This window comes from Lampris incognitus, chromosome 18 (genome assembly GCF_029633865.1).
Source record: "Lampris incognitus isolate fLamInc1 chromosome 18, fLamInc1.hap2, whole genome shotgun sequence".
In the NCBI taxonomy this organism is placed as follows: Eukaryota; Metazoa; Chordata; class Actinopteri; order Lampriformes; family Lampridae; genus Lampris; species Lampris incognitus.
Window position 1 is genome coordinate 36189252 of NC_079228.1, and position 22351 is coordinate 36211602.

Genomic DNA, 22351 nt, shown 5'->3' on the forward strand with positions numbered 1-22351 from the left:
ACAGCCAGAGAACACCAATCATGAGCGAGAACAATCAGAACCATGATGCAACAAATACTAAAGTGACAACAGTACCTCTGACAGACTAACATAGTACCACAGTACATACTGATACACGTGGTACACAGACAACAGTACCTCTAACAGACTAACATAGTACCACAGTACATACTGATACACATGGTACACAGACAACAGTACCTCTAACAGACTAACATAGTACCACAGTACATACTGATATACATGGTACACAGACAACAGTACTTCTAACAGACTAACATAGTACCACTGTACATATTGATATACGTGGTACACAGACAACAGTACCCCTAACAGACTAACATAGTACAACAGTACATACTGATATACATGGTACACAGACAACAGTACCTCTAACAGACTAACATAGTACCACAGTACATACTGATACACATGGTACACAGACAACAGTACCTCTAACAGACCAACAGTAGTATGAAGTAGTGTATATTTGTCTTATATGAACTATAAACTGCAGTACTTAGTTTTCATTTGTACTCACCAAAGGCCACAGAGACTGGCCGAAGCATCCGGACCAGAATACTTTTCCTCTTGGATCTAGGGGTCATCTGAAAACCAAAAGAAAATACAAAACAGCTTAATTCCTTGAAAACCGACCTCAAACATCATACACATCATAGTTTTACAATTTTCCGGTAGAGGTCAGACACAGTGGGGTGTCTGTGTACCATGCAGGAGTCCATCTCATCCAGCTGATGGTCCAGGTCATGGTTTTGGTCCGGCGCCGTCTGCTTCTCCGGCATCTCCAGCTGGAGAACCGTCTCATCCAGAACCTCCGTCTCCATTGGAGGCTCCTGATGCAGCAGAGGCTGACCCTTCCTGATCAGATGCTCTGCCTGGGAGAGAGAGCAAGAGAGAGAGAAGATGAAGGATGATGGACGGACGGAGAGATAAATAAGGAGGTTACTCAGATGGATGAATGGTGGGAGAAAGGATGGGAGATTAAGGGTTAATGGCTGAATGGAAGGATGGATGGATGGTCTTGACGCTCAATAATCCAGGTAAGAAAATCAAAGTAGGTTGAATCAGTTCATCTGGATACAACGTTTACTGACAGATACGTTTCATCACTCTTGTCACTTAGTTGAGTGATGAAACGTATCTGTCAGTAAACGTTGTATCCAGATGAACTGATTCAACCCTCTTCGATGGATGGATGGATGGATGGATGGATGGATGGATGGATGGATGGATGGATGGATGGATGGATGGATGGATGGATGGCTTTTTCAGTGGTAGCGGTGAACAGATAGATGGGGAGACAGAAAAAAGATGCAGAGACAGACAGACAGACATAGATAGATAGATAGATTTATGGTCAGATTGACGACCATATGATGAGTGAGAGAGAGATTGATGAGATGTTGATGTGTGTTAGCATGATGTTCGTGTGGTGTGTTAGCATGATGTTAGTGTGGTGTGTTAGCATGATGTTAGTGTGGTATTGGCGTGTTGCTCTTGGCATATGCTAGCGACTTGGCATGTTGTCAGCATATTGGCGAAGTGTTGCAGGCATGTTGTTAGCATGTGAACGGGTGGATGTGAGGCACATATTGTAAAGAGCTTTGAGCAGTCGGTAGACTAGAAAAGCACTATATAAATGCAGCCCATTTAACACTTGGTGTGTATTTGTTGTGGTGCTGGAGCGTTGCTAGTGTGTTGTTGATGTGTTGTCAGCATATTGACGATGTATTTTTGGTGTTTTGTTGGCTTGTTGGTGTGGTGCTGTTGGCGTGTTGTTTGCATGTGATCGGACGAAGTATGCTCTTATGTTACTAACCAGAGTATGTTGTGATCTGGACAGAGACTCCAGGATTTCGTCTACGATGCGGTCCGACAGAAACGAGGCCATACTCAACTGCACCTCACTGTTAAAACAAAGACGTGGGCATGAGCCTAGGACACCTGTACAAAACACGCACACACGTTAGAACAAACACACACACACACACACACACACACAAACAAAGACCTGATCTTGTTGATGATGTCAATCCCGGACTGTTCCAGCAGTGTGGTGGTGATGAAGCTGCATGGGATAGTCATCCTCCCTGCACTGGTCCTCAGCAGCTCCTGACGAAGGCTGCTCCTCTTCATCACATGAGGGCACAACGATTCAGCGGAGTCCACCATGGAGTGGAGCAACACCTAGGAGACAGAGAGACAGAGTCAGAGAGACAGAAAGAGAGTCAGAGAGACACAGAGAGAGAGAGCCACACACACACACACACACACACACACACACACACAAACAGAGCGAAAGACAGACAGAGAGGGGGAGAGACAGACAGAGATGGGGGGAGAGAGAGAGACAGACAGAGACAGACAGATAGAAAGAGAGACAGACAGACAGACAGACAGAGGTAGGGGGGGAAAGAGACAGATGGGGACATCAGACAAGACAAAGTGAGTTCAGTTTGTCACTTCACAACACATCACACCTACAAACACTGTTCAAACAAAAACAATACTACTACCATGTCCTAATACTACCATCACTTCTACTACTACTGCTTCTACTACTACTGTCCCTGTCTCTACCACTAGTACTTCTACAAAGTTTGGAAAAATTAGGATCTCTAAAAACATTTGCAATCAATCAGCGACTGTACAGTGAAAACACCGTTGGTATAAACTAAAGAGATTATCTATACACAGAAAACTTGTCCGTTGAATGTAAACACTCAACATGAATGTAACCTAATCTAATCTCATCTAATATAATATAATATAATATAATATAGTCTGATCTATATGAAGACATTATATTGGTCCAGGTGTCTTCAGGTGTCTCAGCACCTGCAGTTGTTCTTCCATGACGCGGGCCACCTCCCCGGCCATACTCTCCAGTTTGTCCTGGATGGCCCCGACACAGGAGCCCTTGGAGGCCCCGCTCTTCAGGTGGTACAGGTTGGGGAGAAGCTGGCGGGGCGAGAGAGGTGCCGAGGTAATGGGAGAGAGAGAGAGACGGCCAGATTATAGTGTGTGGCTGGTTCATTCTCTATTGACGTGTATCGTGTCTGGAATGCTTTCAACACTTCTGTTGTTTCGTCGGCAACACAAACTAGTGATGTGACATTTGAATCAAACAAGTTTCCATTTTGGTTTGTGTCTCTTTGTAATTCTTGAAGTTTGTGTAGAATATTACTTCGTCATCATGATGGCGAGACAGGATTACTAAGTATACTTTAATAGTATTAAATCCATACAGGGTTACCGAGTATACCTTAGTACTACTACACCCGGACAGCTTTACCGGGCATATTTTAGCAGTACTACTGTAGTACTGTGAGTCAGTACCGTCTTGGAGTTCCTGGCGTCCTTCATGAGGTTCTGTGCCGCCTTCATATCTTCCTGGACTGAGTCGGTCTCATTGAACTTCAGAGAGTTCAGATGGTCCTGGACCTTCACACACATCCTATCCATCATCTACACCCAGAGAGAGAGAGAGAGAGAGAGAGAGAGAGAGAGAGAGAGAGAGAGAGAGAGAGAGAGAGAGAGAGAGAGAGAGAGACATTCTTAGAAATGGTTGCAACCACTCCACAAGATGGTGAGGAACAGATCAGAGAAGGTGTGTGTGTACTTGTAAACACTGTGAGTGTGTATGTGCAGTGTGTTCAATACATGAAGGTGGGTTTAGTGGTTGTGCATGTGTTTGTGATATGTGTGGATGTGTACATTTATTTATGTGTGTACACTGAAATGTGTAAAGTGTGGTGTGTGTGTGTGTGTGTGTGAACCTGTTGTGTAGTTGTGGTCACTATCCCCTGCTGCAGTCTGTAGGCCTGTTCCTGCAGGTATTTACGGGTCTCGTGGTTCCTCAGAAGGAACCGTTCCATCTAAACACACACACACACACACACACACACACACACACACACACACACACACACACACACACACACACACACACAATATTTATCTTGCTCTCATGTGAAACACATTGTGTATGCGTAAGTACAAACTGTGTGATGTGAATAAAGTTTGATTGACGGGTGAGGGAGGAAGAGGATGGTGACCTTCAGCAGGGCGTCCTCCGTCTTGTCGGGGCTGGCTTTCAGCGCCTGAGCGGCGTCCATGATGGGAATGGGCATGAAACGAATGGTGTAGTTCCTGGTGGAGACAGCAGAGACACAGAAAACATTATTTCATCATTATTTTAAAGAGTCTTTTATCTTCTCATCTGTTATCATGAACAGGGCCGGATCATGACATTAATGGGCCTCGCCTCCGTTTTGCCCCCCCACACACACACACACCCCACCAACATGAAAAGTAAATGCAATATAACTGACAGCTGGCGAATGAGGATGGAGCACACACAGAGTGCAATAACATTATTTATTTATTAATAACAGGCTGGTTAAATAAGTATCATTCCTTATAATTAAATAAGTAATAAATAAGTATTCAATAGGCTACATGTAATGCCCAGTAGGTTGCTTGTGTGAGGAAATAATAGGCTACTGAGTGCTGCACTCTTGATTTAATACATCCAATAGAGGGAGACAGCTTGAGACAGGAAGTATGAAAGTTATTTCTTTTTATGGCATAATAATTATTCCTGATTGATAGACATATTTATTTGGCATGTAAGTGTCATAGGAATTGTTGATATATTAAAAAATGCTGCTACTAAAATAATAATAATAATAATTTTAAAATATATTTCCCCCCTTCCCCCATAATTTTGGGCCCCCTCGGGAATTTGGGCCCTAGGGCTAGGCCTTGTCGGCCTATGCGGAGATCCGGCCCTGATCATGAATGGTAGATAGTAATTTACAGGGTTACGAAGGCTGCAAAAAGTTTATATGCACGAGTTGATTTCATCTTTTCTCCTGTTCTTCAGAAAGTCCCGCATATGTGACACTTTGCTGAGCCGTGTTTTCATCTTGGACAGAGATTCCAGACTTCTCCGAGCCATGACAAGACCCGCAGACAGATTTTAGCCCGGGACCCACCAAATGTTGTGCAGTGAAATACAGAACACTTTCTCATTAGATGTCAAAAAGTGAGATAATCGACAGTCCTCTCTAGATTGTGCATTGTGTACTCTTCTCTTTTCTTAATTTGTTTTTTTTGATTTCCCCCCTTTTTCTCTCCAGTTGTATCCACCCAATTACCCCACTCTTCAGAGCCGTCCCGGTCGCTGCTCCACCCCCTCTGCTGATCCGGGGAGGGCTGCAGACTACCACATCTCTCCTCCCATACATGTGGAGTCGCCAGCCGCTTCTTTTCACCTGACAGTGAGGAGTTTCACCAGGGGGACGTAGCGCGTTGGAGGATCACGTTATTCCCCCCAGTTCCCCCTCCCCCCCGAACAGGCGCCCCGACTGACAAGAGGAGGCGCTAGTGCGGCGACCAGGACACATACCCACATCCGGCTTCCCACCCGCAGACATGGCCAATTGTGCCTGTAGGGATGCCCGACTAAGCCAGAGGTAACAGGGGGATTCGAACCGGCGATCCCCGTGTTGGTAGGCAACGGAATAGACCGCCACGCTACCCGGACGCCCCTAGTCTTCCTAGTTTCAGTCTTCAGTCGTGTCCCACTAGGAACCAAACGAGACAGACACAGCAACAGGAAACATCCTATTCAGCGTCCTACGGCCACTTCCTGCTGCGAGCTCGTGTGGGTCAAGGTCCACAGTCTGAAAACCACTGATGTGGGACGCACGCCAGTTTAGAAATCAGTCTAAGAGATGGACCGTGTAGACTTAGCTGAGGCAAAGTCAGGAGGACGGGAAGTCTCCACACATACTTCTCCAGAGCGGCCGCCACGTCCTGCAGACCCTGAGGACTGATGTTGTTCCTGTCCCAAATCACTGTCCTGCAGACACACACACACAGAACACCAGCAAATACACCGTCACTTCACCTCACACCTTCCTGCATTCACCTCAGCTCATGATGCAAGGCCATCCGCACATCTACACCTTGTGTTCGTGAACCTACGTGGCAAAGAGACATCCTCCACATACAACCGGGAGGGGAGAGCTGGACGCAGACTTGACATGTAGTCTTGTTTTAAGGTTTTCAACCTGCGGTGTTTATAAGACAGTGTGACGTGAATAAAGGTCTCGCGTTTGCCGCGGTAACCTGAGTTTTGTGTTGATCTGCAGGGCTTTCGACAGCATCTTGGCTCCCATGTCTCCCATGGCGTTCCCACTAATGTCCAGTTTGGTGAGGGAGGTGTTGCTGCCCAGAGCATTCAGGATGATCGACAGGTCGGCCTTCAGCCTGGAGTCGGCCAGAGACAGCGAGGTCAGCGGCTGGGGGAGTGGGACGGAGATAAATATACACACACACACACACACACGTCTATCTATATTTAAATACATATATATATATACAGTTTATACACAGCCATTAACTGGAGGCTATTTTTAAGATGGATTTTTAAAGAGTTAACAAAACAAAACAAACAAGAGTTTGAGCGCAGCGCTACTCGACAGATGTGCTGATGTCGGCGCTGTAGAGAAACTGTGCAGTCAAACAAGCAGCAGGATATGAGGGGCCGATGAGAAAAACAAAAAGACAATTTAGGAAAAAATACAAACTCCATCCAAGTTAGAAGTCGGGGGGGGGGGGCTCACGGAGCACACAGGAAGTTGCCTTTTACTGATGACATCACACACAGGAAGTGAAAAGCTGTCTCACGGCATTTTAAGCAGCATAAAGAGCGACTCACTGAATCCTGCTCCTGGATCATGTGGACCAGATTGTCCAGGACCTGGGACACGTTCCTGGACAGAGACAACAGACAAGCAGAGGGTTTGGTGTGTGATCCCACATGAACGACAAATTCACGTCCAGGCTCCACGTGTCTCCGCTGTGTGCAGAGCAGCCGGTTGAACAACATGCCGGTGGTGTACTGATGCTCCCAACAAGCCAATTTATCAAAGAAGGACGATAAGAAATATGCGAGAATGAAAGAAATACAAGTTAAATGAAAGTGTAACGGTTCATGGAAGTTCATGAGAAGACAACTGCTGGAGGAAGATGTTCACCATCTCTTGGAGCCGATTTAACGATCGCGTTCATTCATTTTTTCTTTTAAATTTCTTTCTGATTTTTCCCTTTTTTCTCCCAATTTAGGGGCCAGTCGATCCCTATTTTAATTCAAACACCCACCCTCGTACCGCATGCGTTCGCCAACTGCATCTCTCCGGCCGGCGGTCTGGAAGGAGTCGCCTCCCCACTTCCGTGACAAGGCGACTCCAGGCCGAACCGCTGCTTTTTCCGACACACCCAGAGACGCATTCACGTTATGAACACAAGCCGACTCCGCCCCCCTCCCGAAGACAGCGTTGCCAATATCGCTGCTTCATCGAGTCCGGCCATAGTTGGATCTGACGAGACCGGGGCGCGAACCCCCGTCCCCAGTGGGCAACTGCATCGACACAAAGCCGATGCTTAGACCGCTACGCCACCGCGGACTGTGTTCGTTCATTTTTAAGGTAACCCCGTTTTAGAGCTCATCACCCACTTGGACTTGATGTTGTTGAAGTTCTTGCCCAGCGACAGGTGTCGGATGGAGCGGTTCTTGGCCAGCCAAACCAGCAGGGTGGTCAGATCCATATCCAGACCTGAACAACGGAACCGCAGATATGTGGAGTGTCAGGAAGACTTTCAATTCAAGGCGCCAAAACCCGAAAGAAACTGGCTGACGGGAAACACACAGTGATGTTCTTAACTTCTGTTTCACCTTCTGAATGGTTTTGTGTCTCGTTAAGAGGTCATTGTAAATCTGTTCCTATGTGTTTTACGCGTCTGTCCATCGTGGAAGAGGAATCCCCCGTCTGCTGTTCTTCCTGAACTTTCCCCCATTTTATTTTTTTCCTGCCAATGGGTTTTTTTGTGTGTGTGTTTTTCCTCATCTGAATTACTAGTCACATTATGATATTCACTAGTCCATCCATCCATCCATCCATTATCCGAACCGCTTATCCTGCTCTCAGGGTCGCGGGGATGCTGGAGCCTATCCCAGCAGTCATTGGGCGGAGGGTGGGGAGACACCGTGGACAGGCCGCCAGGCCATCACACAGGGCCCACACACACACACACACAATTTAGTACGGCTGATTCACCTGACCTGCATGTCTTTAGACTGTGGGGGGAAAACAGAGCTCCCGGAGGAAACCCACGCAGACATGGGGAGAACATGCAAACCCCACACAGAGGACGACCCGGGACGACCCCCAAGGTTGGACTACCCTGGGGCTCGAACCCAGAACCTTCTTACTGTGAGGCAACTGCGCTAACCACTGCGCCATCGTGCCACTTATATATTTACTAGTCATTTAATGAGCTTTATTAGTCATATCATGATGCTTACGAGTCATATTATATTTGCTAGACATGCTATGATATTTACTACATGGACAAGTCGTATTAAGCCAAGTCATATTATTATGAAAAGCTAGAATATAACTCGTTACACCTTCAACCGTCAGACCGTGAGATTTGGGAAAAACACATTTTACAGATTCGCCTCCGAGACTGGCAGGGCAGCGAAGACTCGAGCTGGCTGTACGAGACTGCTAGCCAAACGCATGAGATGCTAACTAAGTGTACCCACCGTTATCGGAGATGTCCAGATTGGAGATGTTGGGGATCTCTGCAATGCAACCCTCCAGGATCTGAGAGCCTCCGGAACGCAGCTGGAAGCAGAGCATTGTGGGTAAAATCATCAGGGAACAAAGCTTCATCGGCCTGTTCGTCGATATCTATTTTGATATTTGCATAAGTAATTCAAAGAAAGGAGCGGTCTGATATTTGGTTGAGAGACAATTAAGTTTAAGGGGAAAAAAAATCATTCCACAGCATGAAGATTAGGAAAAGAATTGTCTCATTCATCTGTAGGCTAAATACACGAAGGAGGATTCTCTCTCTGACTACCACTGTATCCAGTACTACTGCAGTACACATGAAGGATACACGGCTAAATACTGCCTTTAGTACTCATTTCACTGTCCATTTCTATGCCCGATTAATCTTAACGGTGTGCTTGATAAATGGCAGCGGGGCCGCCGGGGTTTAGCGTGCTGGGTGTGCGTTAGCCTTACATCACAGCAGCTGAGATCCAGAGACACCTCGCCAAGGTTCGGGTTACAGCCGAGGCCCAGTAACAAAGCCCTGAAACAGAAAAACAGCAACTCACCAGACCGGTTCCCAATACAAACCCCACAGACATCCACAACACAGAGGCACCGCGGGGGCCAGACTGGAGCCGCTTATGGTGTCGGCTGAGTCTGATCATCTGAACTGAAATACACCTTATCTGCCTAGCAGGGAAACTGAACTGTGCAACATCAAGCAGACCAAAAAACAGGTCGACAATAGACTTAGATAAAATAAAAAATAAAAATAATAAATTACGCTGGTCAACACAATTTTTCTTGCATGGGGTTTTTCAACGGATTCTAGCTAACTTATGGGTGCTGAATCCAAATCTGCCATTAGTTTTTGCCTATCACATCAGGTTTTTGAACTATGAAAAATCCTTATTTTTGAGAAAGCAGCAATTTTACACTCGAAGTTAAAAAAACACTGTTGCATTAGAAGATCGATAGATGAAAAAATGATTACAATGAATAAATAAACTCTCAGCCTAGCATGAAATGACTTAGGAAATGAATAGGGGTCATTTTTATCCCCACCAAGATTGCCAGACTAGATGGTCAACTTTTGTAAAATCCTGAATAAGGAGCATACAGATAGCACAAAAACTTGATGTGACGGAACAAATCTGAGCTCGGATTTGGATTCAGCAGCCCAAAATTAGCCAAAAGCAGTTTCCAAAGTCCATGCAAGAAAAAAAAACTATATTTTTGTAGACCAGTGTTATTTTACATGCTACAGTACAGTAGGTGCTTGAGCGAGTCACCCTTCCTGTTTCCTGGTGAGCTAGCGTAAACTGGGTGACATCATTAGAATACTTTGGAATACAGATTTTTCCTTTGGGTTGTGAAAAGTTGGTTTTTGCTTCTTCTTTTTTTACTCCCCCACCCACCCCCACCTCCACCTTTTCACTCCATTGTATCCGGCCAATTACCCCACTCTTCCGAGCCGTCCCGGTCGCTGCTCCAGCCCCTCTGCCAAACCGGGGAGGGCTGCAGACTACCACATGCCTCCTGCCATACATGTGGAGTCACCAGCCGCTGCTTTTCACCTGACAGTGAGGCGTTTCACCAGGGGGATGTAGCGCGTGGGAGGATCACGCTATTCCCCTCAGTTCCCCCTCCCCCATGAACAGGTGCCCCCGACCGACCAGAGGAGGCGCTAGTGCAGTGACCAGGACGCATACCCACATCCAGTTTCCCACCCACAGACACGGCCAATTGTGTATGTAGGGATGCCTAACCAAGCCGGAGGTAACACAGGGATTCGAACCGGCGATCCCCATGTTGGTAGGCAACGGAATAGACTGCTATGCCACCCAGACGCCTGTTATGTTTTCATAACCTGCCTACTTATGTAGAAGATACTGATATGTATAATTCTATGGTGCTATTGGAGGATATTTTATCTTACATTTTTTTCCATTTAGATTTCAATTCTTCTGAATCAGCTGTTGGCACAATGACCCATCTGGCAGTCAATCATTTATCTCAGGGATCTTCCATCACATCCCACGAGATTAAAGAAGCCAGCGGCTTTAAACCCCGATGCCACATATACACCATTTGACTGAAAGAACACTCTATAAAATCACTGTTTCAGGGGCGGATTTCAGAGATGCGCTCTTACTTGAGCGCCTCCAGAGGCAGCCTGGTTCCCGACAGGCTGACAGAACTTAGCGACAGAGCGCTGCTGAAGAACTGCTTGAAGGACACAGGGATGTCCTTACTCTTCCTGGGAGGAGGAGAGGAGGAAGAGGAGGATGAGAGAGAGGAGGGAGCAGCCCATTAAAACACAGGATACGATGAAGTGAGTGCGCTGAATGCATTTACACTTCTCACTGGTGGGATTAAACCACCGAAACTCTAGAAGGAACATAATGACCAATCGGCACTGTGTCAGTACAAACTAAACAGAATAAAACTTTCAGAATTCTGTTTATAACATCCCCAATGTTTCATTTAGCCAAAGGCCGACAAGACCGATCTCTAAACTCGTCTCCTGTCGTTCTTTTCGTCTGTGTGGATCATACAGCTGTAGGTGCGGTCGGACCCCTTACGATAGCCACAATTCAGTGAAACACTTCTGAAGTTTATCAGTCGTGCTGACAAAGTTGCTCTTCTCAAATCTCGTATTGCTAAATTAACCTGCACAGTCACAGTGTGTTTGTTCAGAATCAGAACGGGGTTGACCTCTGACCTGTGAGGGAAGACGGTCTTGGACATGTTGAGGACTGACAGATGTTTTAGAGACCCCTTCAGCAGAGAGGCACACACCTGAAGACAAAACAAAACCATCATCCACAACGCAGGAGAACGACCTTACCTCACACCCACACAGTAGTTCTGTCAGGCAGAAGACCCTGTAGGATGAGCTTCTTACTGACTGATTACCGGTATTACCACCTTCAACCACTAGGGGAGTGGGTCACTGGCCTCTCGTGTTTTGCAAATCTTCCGATTGTCCAAATAACACATGCATACACCTCTTCAGACGCAGAGTCAAAAAATTAAACCTGGACTTACTAAACTTTGCCAGATTCATTGTTCAGAATTAAATTTGTGTGCCCTGTTTTTTTAAGCCTTCGCAAATCCTCCACCATCATGTCGCCTCACGGGCTTGGACACACCGCCGCTCATGAGGGATAGAAACGGAACCAAGTGTACGTTTTAATTTGATACCAACAGCAAACCAAAAGTCACAAACAATCTCCTGCACGCTGTCTTAACTTGCAATTATACATTTATTGGTGAGGTTTCGGTGCTAGACCTTCACCACAGTCTGGCGGCGGCCTCGCCTGGTGCTGACTGTTTTTAGTGTCGTCGTTAGGAGTGCGGGGAGGTGTGCCGAGGGTGTCTGGCCGAGAGAGCTGGTGCTGCATCGGCTGGGGGAGCCTGGTCTAACCGCATCCGGTGGGTCCAAGGACCACGGCCCCTACTTGGAGCTGCGCCCGAGGAGGAAGCACCGAGGGTGGTCTGACAGGACGAGGGAGTGGGGCAGGCTAAGCTAACCGCATGTGTTAGTATGTGTTCTTGAAGTTCTTGTAGTTTTTAGATATGTGTTTTTGTCTTTGTGTTGCACTGCTGTGGGCCGGGGGAGACGATGTTTCGTTTTATGTACATGAAATGAAATGACAAACAAAGTCTTCCTGATTCCTGATCAGGCAAATGGTTCGCAACAATGAGAAGCCATGTTAAATAGGGAGTGGCTGTACACCTGCAACCAATCACATCCCCCACATGCAAGAGGAAGACGTAAGTACCAAACATCAATTAACTGTAAGAGGCAGAAATATATGTATGTATATGTGTTAAACACCAATATGTCCTCGTACTTTTGCCAAACGGTGACAGTAAAAGCCGCTTCTTCAGACATGGCCCTTCATCCGTAGGGAGTTAGCATTAGCAACTATCGTGTTGCTAGCTCTAATGGGTCCAGTCATTTCCTCTAAATCTGTAGTTTCTCTATAGTCTTTATCATTAAAAACCCAAATCCAGTAAATGTCGAGAAGAGCGCGGTCGTCAGACGCCCCCCCCCCCCCCCACCACCACCAGAACAGTGATTGGATCTTCAAAAGGGAAAGACATTGCCCGGTTGTCTCATCTGATTTTGATAATGGGTTCAGCCCACCGGACTCCATGAAGTACTGCAGGATCTGGCTGGCCAGACCAGTGATGATCACCCGGACACCGGCCACCGCTGACCAGTGAGGTACCGGAAGCAGCGGTCAGTGTTACCTGGTCCAGAGAACAGTCGCTGTTGGACAGATCCAGAGTCTCCAGACAGTTTGGCTGGCCCAGAAAACTGTGAAGGTTCTACAGAGATGGAAAGAGCAGCGACAACACACAACCATCAAATATACAACAAATATACAACTGTCACACTTTCTGTAGTGACTGGCAGAGATGAAGGTGAGACAACAACCCAACTTAATACCACTGCATGCGTGCATACACACACACACACACACACGCATGAATCTTATGTGTAATTTTAATAGGAATTGTATCTGTATACAATTAACAAGGTTACCGTATGCATTCGTTCAGCTATGAAACATAAATGTAATGTTGGGGACATGTTGTAAACACGGTAACTTTACACAACACATTATTCAAAGCTCAACGAATGAATTCAGGTAAACGACACGTAGAAGAAAAAACACAGTTTGATGAAAGAAGTAGTCTGACTCTGTTTAGGTTTAGCTGAATATAAGTTAAAGTTGAATTGAAAATTCAATATCCGTGTCTCTGGCACATGTGTCTGCTGCTGTTTGTCTGCGCAGTTGTGTATTCATGTCTGCATGAGTGTTTGTTTTTTATGTGTCTGCCTATGTTGTATTTCTGTGTGTGTGTGTGTGTGTGTGTGTGTGTGTGTGTGTGTGTGTATCTTCTCCATGGATTGTCACCTTGTCGTGGTGGAGAAGCTTGCATGGTCCTGAGATCCTGAGAGCAATGCTGTCTGGAGCTATGCTCCTGGTAGGGTCACCCATGGTGGTAAGGTCAAGGGGGAGGTCCCTGACAAAGAGCAATCCAACCAAGACCTCAACAGTGGAACAGGCGGAGGATGATGGCTGACTTTAGGAAGCATCACAACGGCTGGGACGGCGGCTCAAGGCTGCAGCAGAAATGGGCCCCCAGTCATCTTGGACTCCATGCCACTGGATCTTGACCCAGATCTGTCAAGGACCGTGTGGTGGTTGTCTGTGCACGTTAAACAAAGTCACGCACAGGTGCCCTCCATCAAGGGAATCCACCCTAACATCCTGGATTAAGTCCTATGGCGATCGGCAAGTGGCAACGGGGGCAAACCTGTGAGATCTGGAAGCCCCGAGTCACGAGCCGGCGCATCAGGCAGTGAGTGGGTGCTAGATTCAGTCGCTGGGCTCTTGGAATGAAGTAGAAAGAGCCCTTCAGTAGCTGCACCAACGACTGAGCAGCCCTAAAGTTGCCCGCCTCAAACCTCCTGACTGGATCACTGCGTCCAGAGGGATCACCACATGCGGTTAGAAACACGGAAACATGAACTTTGGAGGCTGGAATGTGTGCACACTGATGGATAGTGCAACCAGTGACATACTGGAGAGGAGAACCATGATCACCGGTCGAGAACTCAAGAGATGCCGGACTGACATAGCTGCTCTTTCTGAAACCCGACGGGCAGATGAAGGACAACTGAAGGAGGAGAAGGGTGGCAACACTTTCTTCTGGAAAGGAAAAGCTGCCGATGAGCCCAGGATCCATGGCATTGGATTTGCCATCAGGAGCCAGATCATCAGCCACCTGTCTGAACTTCCTGTGGGGATCAGTGAGCGTCTCATGACCATCTGTCTGGTGCTTGCCAACAACCAGACGGCAACAGTTGCGAGTGCTTATGCCCCTAATTTAGACTCTGAAGAGGAAGTAAAAGAGACCTTCTAAGCCTGCTTAGACAAGACACTCAAGAATCTCCAAGTAGGGGCATCTGGGTGGCGTGGCAGTCTATTCCGTTGCTTACCAACACGGGGATCGCTGGTGCGAATCCCCGTGTTGCCTCCAGCTTGGTTGGTCGTCCCGACAGACACAATTTGTTGTGTCTGTGGGTGGGAAGCCAGATGTGGGTATGTGTCCTGGTCTCTTCACTGGCACCTCCTCTGATCATTCGGGGCACCTGTTTGGGGGGGGGGGCGGGAACTGGGGGGAATAGCGTGATCCTCCCACACACTATGTCCCCTTGGCAAAACTCCTCACTGTCAGGTAAAAAGTGGCTGGCGACTCCACATGTATCGGAGGAGCCCTCCCTGGATCGGCAGAGGGGGTGGAGCAGCAACCGGGACTGCTCAGAAGAGTGGGGTAATTGGCTGGATACAATTGGGGAGAAAAGTGTGGAAAAATACCACACAAAAAAAAAAGAACTGACGGACGGCAGGCTCTTCAATCTTAATAGGTTCAAGGCCAAGAGCAAAGTCTGCAACACCACCATCATGGAGTTTCAGTATGCAGACAATAACTCCATCGCAGCACACGCCACAGAACACCTCCAGGACATTCTGAATGCCTTTGCTAAGGCATACAGAGCCCTGGGTCTAGCATTAAACATTGAGAAGACCTAGGTCCTATATCAACCTCCACCCAACCAGCCATCTACCCAGCCCACCATAAAAGTGGACAACAAAATTCTTGAAAATGTTGATCACTTCCCCTACCTCGGCAGCCTTCTTTCTCAAAAGCTGCCATCGACCAAGTATGTGAATCCCAGATCGGTCTCTACAGCCATCTGAAGACCCAAACGTAGACAACCCAATGGAGAGGACAGTCATACTCGCTTCAAGTGACCGCCGATGATGATGGTGCTTTTGTTTGTGTGTGTGTGTGTGTGATTGTGTGTGTGTGTGTGTGTGATTGTGTGTGTGTGTGTGTGTGTGTGTGTGTGTGAGAGAGAGAGAGATCAGGCTGCATACAGGCAGGTCGTCCCCTTTCAGGGAGTTTCCAGATAGGTCCAGATGTGTGAGGGTAGAGGAGACGACAGGGTTAACACAGAGAGCCTGACACAGACTGTTTACACCTGAGAGAGAGAGAGAGACAGAGACAGAGACAGAGAGAGAGAGAGAGAGAGAGAGAGAGAGAGAGAGAGAGAGAGAGAGAGAGAGAGAGAGAGAGAGACAGAGAGAGAGAGAGAGAGAGAGAGAGACAGAGACAGAGACAGAGACACGTAAATGATTGTCTTGTTTTTCTTCATCACTTTTTAGATAGTCTCATGTAAAGTGAGTAGAGTTGCATTCTGATGCTGAAAGAAGTGCTATAAAAACAGTTTGATTAATTGATTGAATGACTGATTGATTGATTGATTGACTGACTGACTGACTGACTGACTAACTTATGGATTTATTGATATTGTACTAAATCAGTCAGTTAGTGAACATTCGTCGTGTCCTGAGGATAATTAGCCTGCTAACCTGTTTGCCAAGCTCTTTGGAGGCAATGCGAACATTTCAAACACATCTTGGTAAACATGAGATTGTTGACAGTTCTCAGTTTATTTCATACACACAGTGTCTGAGTGTGTACAGTTACTCAACATACTTATTACAGATTTAAATTTTGACTGATTTTATAAAATCTTGACAGATTCTGTTCCAACATACTGATGTGTTGAATAACGGCAGAAATTCTGAATTTACGATGTTTTTATTTGAGACTGTAAGGCGAAAATATGGAGAACATGCGGAGATGGCTGCTGGAGTCCCAGTTTGCCAGTTTCTTAGTTACCTTTGGGAGATATGGAGGTCCGGGACAGGTTCAGGTGTTTGAGGCCCATGGGCAGTTTGGCTAACTGGACACTCAGAGCGGACACACCTGCAGGAATCACAACCAGATTGTTTAATTGTATTCACATTAACAGGAATACAACTTAGTGTGTTGCTCGTCTGTGTATAGCAGGGATTTGATCTCAGAGGTGTGACATGTAAGACCAGGTACTGTGGACTGTTCCAACATGGTGGCCAATTCATTAATACAAATGTTGAACAAGGCAGGTGATAAACAGCAGCCTTGTCTCACACCACGTTCTTGGGAAATAAACGGTGTTCTCTTGTGGCCAGTCTTGATGCTGCACATGTTGTTTGTATACATGGAATTTATTAAGTCATATGTTTTACCCCCTACGTCACTTTGAAGCAGTTTGTAAAATAAACCAATGTGCCATATTGAATCTACTACTACTACTACATTCGGCTGCTCCCGTTCAGGGTCGCCACAGCGGATCATCCGTTTCCATCTCTTCCTGTCCTCTGCATCTTCCTCTGTCACACCAGCCACCTGCATGTCCTCCCTCACCACATCCATAAACCTCCTCTTCGGTCTTCCTCTTTTCCTCTTCCCTGGCAGCTCCATATTCAGCAGTATACCCAGCATCTCTCCTCCACACATGTCCAAACCATCATCAAAATGTGCCATATTGAATCAAATGCTTTTTTGAAATCAATATTATTTTTGAAGCGCTTTGAGATCTGCCTCTTGCAGATGAAAAGCACTATACAAACTCAATCTATTATTATTATTGTTATTATTATATATCTGACAATTGTTGTGTTGTAGTGTTGTTACTCTATGTTAAGTACACTGAGAGAGTCACGAAACCAGAGTCAAATCCCATGTACGTGTAAACCTACATGGCCAATAAACATGATTCTGATTCTGATATGTACGTATATGTCTTAGCCTCCACTCATTCTGGCCATAATCTCCATGTCACTGTTCAGCCAGATGGAGGTAGGACTTCTCAACATAACACTTCTCAACACACTGGTCACCTGTCCAAGCCTCTGACACACTCATTACCTGAACAGTGTGTGCTTTAGGTTGGTGGATGAAGCTTATTCTCCACCTTTACACTTCACAGATGTGACCAGAAACAGGAACACAACAGCTGGAAATTAATGGTAGTTTGGGGAGGCAGAAGGTGCGACGTGTGTGTGTGTGTGTGTGTGTTTAAGTGTGTTACCCTTGTTTTCTGGAAGGCTGTTAGCAACATCTAGATAAGTATCATGACTGTGTACATTGGTGTGGCTGTGTGTGTGTGTGTGTGTGTGTGTGTGTGTGAGTGTGTACGCGCAATTGTGCACTGGTGTGGTTAACCCTAAGGTGCGTAGAGTTCTATGTGTGTGTGTGTGTGTGTGGTTGTGTGTGTTAGTCTGTGTGTATGTGGTTGTGTGTGTGTGGTTGTGTGTGCGTGTGTTACCCTTGTCCTCCAGTGAGTTGTTGGCCAGGTTGAGGGTGTGCAGGGCGGAGGCTGGGTTGTGTGACAAAGCAGTGGCCAGTTTCTGAGCAAAGTCACTGTGAAAGGCAGAAGAAGACACAACAGGATGTGATGAAGTGTTGTAGAAACACGTCGAGATGTTACACATGACACCTCGGTGTTTTAGACATTTCAACATGTGATAATAAAAACCTTATTAATTCTTAAGTAACTAAACATGGTGTAATGAATGTCACTTTAAGTCCACAGTGATGTGGTGATGGCAGATGTCCTGGTAGTGAATAACATCACGTTTTACTGACTAATAAGAAAGTCATCAAGCGTCCTAGCAGCCATATTGACCCATGTTGTCATGATGGACTGACGGATTAACACAAAGAGACTAGCTTAACTCCATATTTCTACCGTCTCATTTCATGATGTCTCATTGTTCTTATGTACACAGTGTGTACCAGCAGTGTGTCCATATTTACTGTGATGAAATAATATTATGAGTTTAACCAGAAGACTTTCCTCCATCAGCCCCTTTCTCAATGCAATAAAATAGATAATGCGGTAACACTCTCTATGAAGCTTGCATCTATAATGCCCTATAAGTGTAGCTATAAGTCAGGGGTGTCAAACTCCAGGCCTCGAGGGCTGCAGTGTCTGCAGGTATTTGTTGCAACCGTGCACTACACCACCTGATTTAACTAATTGGCTCACCTCCTGGACCAAGGAGGGAAAGGAACTAGTTTAATCAGGTGGTGTAGTGCATGGTTGCAACAAATACCTGCAGACACTGCGGCCCTTGAGGCCTGGAGTTTGACACCCCTGCTATAAGTCATTGTAAGATTCATTATAACCATGTATACGCCCTCACACCTCATAACCACCTTTATGATACATTATGTCAATTTAAAACAGATTTATGCATTATAAATATGTCATCGTTAGCCTGTTTATCTGTCAAATGTCATAATGCATCATAGCCAACTTGTTTTGCTGAAGTTTTGTAGAGATGCATAATGAGACTTCAGTGCTATTTCAGTCTTCAGCCACAGCCATTAGTCATTGTAATACACATTATAGGAAAGTATGGGCATTATAGATGCAATAGATGCTTACAGGGCATTATAGATGCTTATAGGGCATTATAGAGCGTTATAGAAGCTTATAGGGTGTTACAGATGCAAGCTTCATAGAAAGTGTTACCGATAATCCGATGTTTAATATCAGGATATATTCTTTTGGAAGGGGTAGTTCGAGTCACATGTGGCCCTCGTGGGGATTTTCTGATGGGGTCCTGTATTGAGAATAGTCGCCCACCCAAGTCAGTGCTAATTTGCCACCGTCACGGTGACAAAAAGGCGCTGCATTGTAAAGCATCGTTGTGCAGCTTGTCAACACATGAACATGAAATCCTGACGTTCAACTGAGAGTCCCCGTGTACCTTAAAAACCACATCCAACATCTCAGAAGTTCCCTCGTTCATTAAACCGACAACCTGCTTGACCTCTGACCTTTTGAGTCCAGTGTTGTCCAGCAGAAGCTCCTCCAGTTGACTGGAGCGCGACACCACCCTCAGTATCTGGTCACACACATCTGCTGACTGCAGCGAACATGTACAGGAAAGTATACAAGTACATACATTATTTTAAAGATTACTTTTAGGGCATTTTTTTACCGTTATTAGACAGCGACAGAGGAGAGGTAAACACGAGAAAGAGAGAGAGAGAGAGAGAGAGAGAGAGAGAGAGAGAATTTTTTATTTACAACAGCTCTTTATCTAACGAGAAACAAACTTTTTTGGGGGGTGGGTGTTCCCCTTTTTCTCCCCAATTGTACCTGGCCAATTACCCCCCTCTTCCGAGCCGTCCCGGTCGCTGCTCCACCCCCTCTGCCGATCCGGGGAGGGCTACAGACTACCACATGTCTCCTCCGATACGTGTGGAGTCGCCAGCCGCTACTTTTCACCTGACAGTGAGGAGTATCGCCAGGGGGACATAGCGTGTGGGAGGATCACTCTATTCCCCCCAGTTCCCCCCTCCCTCCCTGAACAGGTGCCCCGACCGACCAGAGGAGGCGCTAGTGCAGCGACCAGGACCCATACCCACGTCCGGTTTCCCACCCGCAGGTACGGCAAATCTGTGTAGAGATGCCCGACCAAGCCGGAGGTAACACGGGGGTTTAAACCGCCTATCCCCATATTGGTAGGCAACGGAATAGACCACTACACCACCCGGACGCCCCGAGAAACAAACTTTAACAATGAACAATGACATCATCAAACATAGTCACTCCTTTACATTAACCCAATTTCCCCCCGGGGATGAATAAAGTATTCTGATTCTGATAACCTGTCCAACACTGCTCACTTTGCTGTAGCCTGGGCTGCATGTGGAGGTTCTCTCGACTCATGCCATCAAATAAAGGCGGAACATTCATTCATTCATTCATCTTCAGCCGCTTCTCCGGGGTCGGGTCGCAGTGGACAACATAAAACCTACTGTCTGAGTGGGCTCCGGTGTCCCCGCGACCCTGAGAGTGGGATAAGCGGTCAAGATAACGGATGGATGGCTCTCTAATCTATTCATTTAACTTGTTATATTGACTTTTTTTAACCCTCATCGGTTTATAATTTTAATATCACGAATCTCTGTCATGTCTGAGGGTCACAGTGAACACATGAGGATTCTGGTTAAATTACACAGAAATAACTGAGTGATAAATGAGTAAAATACGGTCTCTATTCTATGTCTCTACTTTGCTTCCTGACCATTATAATGCCATGTTAAACATACTGTACCAAGCAGTATTATGGCTCCTCGGTGTCTCGGGGACAAACAGCCTCTGTTTCAGTTGAATATGAGGTGAATGTTGAACAGCACCACACCCAATATTCACCCAATATTCAGGTTTATAGTTTATAAGTTTATAACCTATTCTACTCATAAGTGATTCAGGTATTTCTGTGCCTATTTATTGAAAGGGTTACTGGATAGGAGGTGTGACGGTCGGATTCAGAGGTAAACCTTAGCAGAGGGTTTTGACGTCTTACCAGTTTGTAGTCTTTGGTGGAGAGTTTGGTAAACCACTGGTTGTACTCCAGGACGGCGATGATGGCCAACAGATCCCTGAAGACACAAAACACAAAGACGGATGCAACTCACTGAGAATCTGCTATGAGAACACTCAATTCATCTGAATCAACACAACTAGAAAACAATAAAAATGAACACAGAGAGAGAGAGGAGAGGTGGAGGAAGCTCGATACACAGCAACCCAGATAATCCCCCGTTATACACGCATACCATCAGCATCATCATCATCGGCTGTCACTCAGAGTCGAGTATGAGCGCCCTCCCTCTGGGTCCTCAGGTGGGTGTAGAGGCTGATCCTGGAGCCGCATAATGGGGGGACGCCTGTGTATGACAGCTTTTTATGTGGAGAGGCTGATGCGCCTGCAGCCGCCACACGGTCCTTGGCAGGGGGTGGCCAGAGTCCAATGGCATGGAGAACCAAGACGATTGGGGACCACCCTCTGTTGCAGCCTTCATCCTCCTTCACTGCTGTTACGACCTGGAGACATTTTCTGCCAGTTCCGCCGTTGAGGTCTTTGCTGGATCATGCTTCATCTGGAACCTCCCCCTTGACCTATCCGCCTTGAGTCACCCTACCAAGAGCCAAGCTCTGGACGGCATAGCTCTTGGGATCTTTGGTACATACAAGCTTCTCCACCATGACAAGATGGAGATCCAGGAGAAGAAAAACAAAACACACACACACACACACCTGCTGGTAGTCCATTGAGTCCGATGATGACGTCCCTCCTCGTTAACGGTGTGTTCTTTGATGACTGTAGAGTCCAGTACTTGATCCACAAGTTTTATTGCAAGTTGGGCATATGAAGTGTGAGTTAGTGGGGGCAGGCAGGGTTGTGTGTCTCCTTGGTCTTTTCTGTTGTTTTTCACATTCCTCTCCATTCCCAGCTGTCCTATACCTCTGTGGCAGATCTCCCGCCAGTTGGAACGGTTGATGGCAGCTTGCTCCACTCTCAAGGGGTCGATACAACCCTTCTTCATGATGTTTTTAGCTGGTCTTTGTATCACTTCTCCTGACCACCTGCAGACTGACGGCCCAGATGAAGCTGTCCATACAGGACTTGACGTGGCAGGCATTCTTGAGGCATCCGGATGACATGCCCAAGCCAGTGCAGTTGGGTGTTCAGTGACCGTGGCTTCTATGCTCTTGCAGTTTGTTCTAGCATGAATCTCAGCATGAGGAACACGGTCGCGCCACGTGATTCCCATAATTCACTGTAGACTCCTTATGTGGAACCGCTCCTTGTGTGGCGGCTGTATGTGGCTCAAGCTTCACAGCTGTATAGGAGAGTTGTGATGCAAACGGCTTTGTAAATATGGTAATTTTGGTGTGCAGGTGGAGGTGTTTG

General features: G+C 46.5%; 1 protein-coding gene across 1 annotated transcript in view; it reads right to left on the reverse strand.

Annotated features, from left to right (window-relative positions):
* Positions 1–22351, reverse strand: part of LOC130128497 (F-actin-uncapping protein LRRC16A-like) — a 67875-nt gene that overhangs the window by 11271 nt on the left and 34253 nt on the right. Inside the window, exons 8-29 of the mRNA XM_056298097.1 lie at positions 20960–21035; positions 19422–19510; positions 17902–17996; positions 16431–16517; positions 15623–15726; positions 12921–12998; positions 11383–11459; positions 10813–10917; positions 9129–9198; positions 8642–8723; positions 7550–7649; positions 6752–6806; positions 6160–6332; positions 5822–5890; positions 4080–4173; positions 3801–3899; positions 3361–3489; positions 2860–2982; positions 2033–2208; positions 1841–1928; positions 729–896; positions 542–608 (exon numbers count right to left, since the gene is read on the reverse strand). Coding sequence (XP_056154072.1) covers positions 542–608; positions 729–896; positions 1841–1928; positions 2033–2208; positions 2860–2982; positions 3361–3489; positions 3801–3899; positions 4080–4173; positions 5822–5890; positions 6160–6332; positions 6752–6806; positions 7550–7649; positions 8642–8723; positions 9129–9198; positions 10813–10917; positions 11383–11459; positions 12921–12998; positions 15623–15726; positions 16431–16517; positions 17902–17996; positions 19422–19510; positions 20960–21035 — 2204 coding nt within the window. The remainder of the gene's footprint in view (positions 1–541; positions 609–728; positions 897–1840; positions 1929–2032; positions 2209–2859; positions 2983–3360; positions 3490–3800; positions 3900–4079; positions 4174–5821; positions 5891–6159; positions 6333–6751; positions 6807–7549; positions 7650–8641; positions 8724–9128; positions 9199–10812; positions 10918–11382; positions 11460–12920; positions 12999–15622; positions 15727–16430; positions 16518–17901; positions 17997–19421; positions 19511–20959; positions 21036–22351) is intronic.